The 6778-nt window shown below is 44.7% G+C and overlaps 1 protein-coding gene across 1 annotated transcript in view; it reads left to right on the plus strand.

Moving 5' to 3' along the window:
* Positions 1 to 3816, plus strand: part of prim2 (DNA primase subunit 2) — a gene marked incomplete at both ends in the record, with an annotated part of 64979 nt that extends 61163 nt beyond the window's left edge. The window contains 2 exons of the mRNA XM_080848797.1: positions 477 to 545; positions 3550 to 3816. Of these exons, the coding sequence (XP_080704923.1) occupies positions 477 to 545; positions 3550 to 3816 (336 nt within the window). The remainder of the gene's footprint in view (positions 1 to 476; positions 546 to 3549) is intronic.
* Between the last annotated feature and the right edge of the window lie 2962 nt (positions 3817 to 6778).

Consider the following 6778-nt stretch of genomic DNA (forward strand, 5'->3'; position numbering starts at 1 on the left):
AGATAAACATGAAATGCATTGTTGGACTTTTGCTGTGCAAAACGGTGCTCAATAAAGTATATTATTAAGATTTTTTTGGTATTTATTTGAGATACATTATGGTTTTAAGCGAGCAACTGAAAAATAATGGTTAGATTAATCGTCCAATTAGTCGTTAGATTAGTCGACTAATCGATAAACAAATCGCAAGATTAATCGTTTAGAAAATAATAGTTTACCCCCAGCCCTAACGACCAGTGAGCTAACTACCTATAAGGCCAAACCAACTACCCAAAAAACAGTGCTTACACCAGCAACAGCACAGTTGGCAATCATAGATGCTGCTCAGCATGCTAACTGGTGGTGTTTGGCGATAAAGTTGATGATGTGCGGTGAAAGCTACATTCTTACAATTTTGCCTTGTAATTCAGTAATTGTGTGCTAGAGTGTTGCTTCAAAGTTATGACACTGTGACCCCCCCCCCTTCACTTTTACAGATCTTGGACTTAGTCAAGGGAATGCACTATCAGCTGGCCTGCCAGAAGTACTTCGAGTTTACACATGGGGTAAGTTCGCAGCCGGATAAAATTGAGGCTCGCCTCTCTCTCCTCCCCTCATCTGCTCTGTTCGGCTCGGCTCTCCTCTCCTCTCCTCTCCTCTCCTCTCCTCTCCTCTCGTCTCTCGTCAGCTTAGCTCGGGGATGGCTGCCACAACTCAAGCGCGAAGACTCTGCATCAACCAGGCACCCGACTCGCATCCATCATTAGCTGTCATTGCCGTTTAATTTTTATGGGTTTATTATAGCACTTTAGATTCATTCCCCCCCTCCCCCTCTCATGAATATTTAAATGATTTGATCTACTGCTTTTTAGCAGAGACCTTTCAGATCAGCACTTTCACTCACTCGTCCCACGTTATTAATATTCAATCCTTATTTAGATGGGGGAAGAAGGGATTGTGGAATGAGCCATTGTAAACTTCTCCCGGAGTACGATAAATCTCTCAGCCCGTTGAGGATTCATTATGGGACTGTGCGGTACAGTTCAGCCAGCCAGCTCTCACACCTCTTTGTAGGGTCTGGTAATGCACTGTGTTGCGGAGGGCATGAAAGCGGAGAGTTTTTGTGGGGCTGAGCGCTCCGAAAGCCCAAATTAGGGAGCCTTCATGTGTCAACAGCTTCACAGTTATTTATTTTATTTTATTTCATTTTATGTATTTATTTATTTGTTTATTTGTTTGTTTGTTTCTCCCCCCTGCCTCTGCACTGCAGTATTTATCATGCTTGTGTTGGATGCCACAGCACCGGATTTGCGTGTGTGTGGTTTTTTGTTAGTTTTTTTTCCTCCCTTCTCTCCCTCCAAGGAAGTCATAATCCAGAGTGATGTCACTCTGGATTAACTCCTTGACATGTGCCAAGGCGGTCAGTCTCTTTCAAAGCAGCGGAGATGACACATTGGGGATGGAAATGTGCGCTCATAGTGTGCCGATGCACAACACTGCCTTATCTGTGAGGGGACTCAATTTGAAATGTAAGAAAACAGTTCATATGAAAGAGAGAGACGAGCACTTCAAACGTTTGTCTCCGTGCATACAAGGTTCTGACCTCATTGGAAATTGTATGCTCCTCGGATTTTTGCTTTTGGGTTTTTCATGACAAAGTCTGTCAAAGAATTTGTTTTCAAGGTTTACCTAATTTCGAAATTATTTGTTTTTTAATTTTTAGAATCGAATACTCTCTCATACATTTACCCTGCAAATCATTTTCCTTTAGCTGGCCTAGTGGACAGGTTCTCAGCTGTCCTTATCCCAAGTGCCTTGTTATCCTTTGCAATTATCAGAGGTGTGTGTGCTCTGGGTCCATATAAATGTAATTGGATCAGATAACACATTACTGCATTGTTTGCTCTGACTCTTTAATAGCGCCACAATGGAGATGTTTCACGAGGCCAGTATACCAAGTGTGGGCAAGGCCATAAAATGGCCCACAGTCTGATGCATCACGTGCCACTAATAACCAGCCCTTGATAATTGGCCTTTTTCCCCCGCTCCTCTGTCCCTCTCCCAGTAATGTTGCACTGCTCTCAAGGAGTCCTTGATGGGCCATAATGGTTTTTAGTGTTCTCCTTTTGAAATCGCTGTGTCTTTACATTCCAAGGACAGCCCAGCACACACTGACACTGTAGGGATGTGGGGAAAAGGGGGCGGGGTGTCCTAAAGAACGTTAAGAGCGTGACAAATTGCCTGAAGGCATGCAGTCAAACCAATCCTTGGCCCTCAAAAGAAAATGAATTGGAAAAAACATGCTAGGTTAGCCACAATGATCCAAGAACTATCAAACGATAATCTGGCCATCCCTATATGGAATTGTCTTTCAAAAAAAGACATCAGTATCCACCAAGAATAAAGACCTGTGTTGGTACAGGGGTATTCCCCCTCTCCTCTCTGTCCACCTTGCCTGCCCCCCCCCCCCCCCACGCCCCCGACACATATACACACACACACACACACACACACACACACACCCAACATACACACACAAAAACACACATACAAACACACACAGGCGCAGGAGCCCTCTCTACACAGTGGGCTGCAGCGGCTCACTTGTAGGCCCATGCCTGAGAGACTTTAATCACCACCATATGTCCCCCCTGGTTCCAGATCTGTGAGTAAGAACAGATAGATCACTGCTGATCCTCCCTCCCTTCTCTGCTGCATTTATTAAAGGTCAAAATGTAATACTTCACTGATGAAATATTTACACAAGGGCAATAAATCAAACAATAGGAAGAATAATGAAATGGCACCCCACAAGAGGGGGCGGGGGGTGTTCAGCCTTGGCGGACAGTATGGGCCTGAAGGACTGGGGGTTTACTTGAGAATGGTGGGGGGGGGGCGGATGCCGGCGTGGGGGAATTAGGCTGCTACTAGCAGAACAATTGTGGATTGATTCATTTTTTTTTTCTGAGCCGCCTCTCAGTTTAATTTCGTGTTTATGCATTTTTCATTAGTCACCCGAGAGAACGGTCAGAGTTGCCTCGCTTTTCCGACGCGGAATGCGGTTTAAGTGCTGAGAGAGATTTGCGAATAATGGATCGTGGAGATCTCCCACCACAGGGATTTGGATTGTTTTTCCCCCTCCCGCACATCCGATGGGCAGAGACCTTTGATTTATTTACGGCTAGGTGATCGGGGTGCTGAACCCAGCGCTGCTCGGCTGGGGAGGAGCAGCTTAACAATCAGCCATCGTTTGCTGAGAAAAAGGAGGGAAAAGGACGACGATCTGCCAAGCAGTGATGGATCACTGGGCTTCTAAAACAGATTCACTTTTCTTAGCAAAGACATCGGGCAAGGGAGGTGTACAGGGAATAAGTTGTTACTTAAAAGAGGTTATAAGGATATCGTGTGTGTTGGTATAGACCATAAATCACTTTGGTGATACTGTTTGCTTGTATTTTACATGTTTGATTTTGGCTGCCAATCATCACTGGGGTGACCGTTGTGGGTACTTTCATCGTGGTCCAGTACACTGTTCTGTACTGAACGTCACTCTCATTTCTGTCCCACTAGATCGAGGACTCTGGCTTCTCACTCAACCACCCCAACCAGTACTTCATTGAGAGCCAGAAGCTGCTGGGAGGAGGAGGAGGAGGAGGAGGAGGAGGAGGTGGAGGTGGAGGAAGTAAGGAGGTAAAAAGTGAACCGGCGGAGATGCCCCAGAAAAGCCAAAACATGGCTGCTAAGACGCCCAGCAACCCCCACCCCCAAACGCAAGCACTCTCCAAGCAAGACGCTGCCGAAATGGAAGACCTCGATTCTCTCTTCACGGACGAATAGCAGCCCTGTGAGAGTATTGGCCTTGTTGGTAAAGAGTGTTATTTCCAGGGCTCTCTGAACTTCTGGAGCTCTCCTGGTCTCTGAACAGTTCTTGCTGACTTTTGCGAAAGGGGCACCAGGCATCCAAACCCTAATACCTCTTAACTGTCAAGCTCTTTATGTATGGTTGTATTCTGCCTATTCGAAATGTTTTGATGAAGTTTTCTGCTTGTCCTTTATAAAAACTTTTTGTTGCTACATTTGTATTGATATCTTTCGTCCTGGTGGCTGAATTTAAAACCATATCGACTATCACTGCCTTTCGCAATAATAAAATAAAATAAATGTGAAATGCTATTCTTTGAATTCTCTGTTTTGTTAAGCCTTGCCCTATAAAGTAAGCACAATGACTGTTATCTTTTGTTATCACAAACCATCTGTCTTGGAACAGCCCGCAGGTTCTTTGGGGTTATGTATTCCATTTGCCACGGTTTGAACAGCGGTGGCTTATCGCCAGTGTCCAACACCAGAGTGAGGATTTGCCTGCCTACCCGGCTGTGACCAGGATATTTCTCAGCTGCCTTCAACAGGGGCCTTTACCACGGCTGCTTCCTCAGTCTGATGGCCTCGAGCAAACACAATTTCCACTGTTGTATCCCTTTGCCCAGAACAGTGCTCAGTGCTATTTAGCTTAAGCCAACTCCATCTGAGCTTATTTGTACGTTTGTTCGGGTTTGTTCGTTTGTCCCCGGGAGGCGAATTAAACCAATTCTAGATCTCGTTGAATTTAAGATTGCCATCCCCCCCCCCCCCCCCCCCCACACACACACACACACACACACACTGACACACACATCTGTAGGGAAAAGCTAAGTGAAATTAAAATAGAGCTGTTTATTTGGATTTATGGGTGAGTGCTTGAAGGGAATACTGAGGGCCAGTTGGAGCGTTTTATTTTGTATTCGTGCATGGGCCAAGTTGATATGGCCTGAATACTAAGCATGATGTGGCTTTCTTCATTTTGGATACCTACCGCTCTAATCTCTCTAGATATACTCTTCTTCATGGTGGAGGAGCGCATAACTCTAATGGGACGCTACTGAGGGACTAGGTGTGCTATTTATTCCAGATTGTCTTAGTGATGTTCTCTAAACTCCAGCCCTCCAAAGCATCTTTGGGCTTTGCCTTCAAGACATTTTCTTCTTACGTCTTGTTGACATTTCAGACCTTTTCTACATCGCGATAAGGCATAATGAATAAATTAGCACTAATTAGATATTATTCTCCCCTCGCCCAACGCGCACACACATCTTTTTGCCTTCAGTAAACTTATCCCATGGACAGATAAGACCCTAATGTGAATTTCTCCACAGTTAGTTTTCTCCGTGCATTGAATAATGACCCTGCCCATTTCAGTATGTCCCCAATATACCCCGTCCCCTTTACCCTTCTGTCCTCGTCATACATTTGTCTATAATGGCCCTGTGCGCCCATCTTTCCTTGCACTCCGTTACATCCTGAACAAGCCCGGGATGCTAAATTTAGAGGCAATTAGGAGCACAGTGGAGTTGGGACCTGCATTGTGAATGCAAATGGTTCCCTTGGTAAGGCAAAGGCATGTAATGGTGCCATTAAGGGCCAAATTGAATGAACGTTCTCACCCTAGAGTGGGTGTTGTGAGGCCTTTCTGTGAGACCCAGTGTTGTGTCCAGTATTTCCGACACCGTTATTACTGATTAAGTGTCTAATCTGGAATGTAGGGCCAAGGAAGAGGTCCCTCTTGTCCTAGTTGCAAGTCTTTTTTTTTTAATTGAGACAATTTGTAGTTTTCTAAACGTGCTAAACAGAGTTCTTGAAAAGTGATTAACTCTGTAAAAATGTAAATTTCAGAGAGACTTTTTTTTTAACCCCCAGTATGTGTAACAGCTTCCACAGGCCTGAGTTCTCAAATACAGACCAAGTTGTAGTTTGATTGATAATGTGACCAATTTGAAGCCGTGCAGTTGGCCTTGCTTATAAACGAATAAGCTGAACCGGTGGAATCCTACTGACCTGTAACCTTTCGCTTCTTCTGTGCAGAGAATTTGAGTCTCTGTGGGATTGCACTAGTTGCACCTCTGCCATTTTGATTTATTAACTCATGAAAGTGAGTAGAGAACTGCAGCTGATGTGTACACACGGGGTAGTCCCTGGAACATTTAGCTCCGGTTCAGACGTTTCTCAAGAGTCGTAGACACATTAGACTCTTATATCTGAACGGTTTACCTCCGTTTGTACTTCACCATCTGGGTTTGCCAATGAACACAAGTGTGTCAGGTCAGGCTAGTAAAGTGCGATCAGTCTGCGCTGTGCCATAATTGGAACAAAACCACACTGCTTGTGAGGTTCTCTTAATATGAACTCTCCTGTCTCTGCATTGCAGTACACTCTAAACGAGGACTTCTAGCCATGTGCTGTCTACACATCTCTTTATGTGGTGACTGTCCTTAAAATCCTCATTGACTGTCTGGTCAACAGATGCCTCCTAATTAAAACTCCCCATGACTAGGGTTGGGTACCAAGAACCGGTACCAATACGGCACCGGTTCCATACAACCGATACCTACCCGGACCGAAATGCAACGCAGATTTCGGGCTTCCTTTCGGTGCCTGAGCAAATCATTTTTTTTTTTGTTTTTTTTTTTTAATTAAAATTTTTATAATTTAACAAAACTAGCGATAGCTAACGAGAAGTAACGTTAGTGGCGTAGATCTTTCTGAGTACGATCTGTATACTTTTTTGTGTTGATAACAGATTTCGTGGGGCACATATAAAACTGCTCCATCTCCCAATATAGACTCTCGCCTGTGTCGCTCACGCTGCATTCCGTATGGGACTAGTGGAAACGGGATTTGTGTTGAGAAGTTGCCATGGTAATGGGTTGACTTGCGTGTGGTTTCGGTTTCAAGATAAGTGTGGTTGTTCTAAGCAGAAGTTGGATAC

Source organism: Sprattus sprattus, assembly GCF_963457725.1.
Source record: "Sprattus sprattus genome assembly, chromosome: 12".
NCBI classification, from domain to species: domain Eukaryota; kingdom Metazoa; phylum Chordata; class Actinopteri; order Clupeiformes; family Clupeidae; genus Sprattus; species Sprattus sprattus.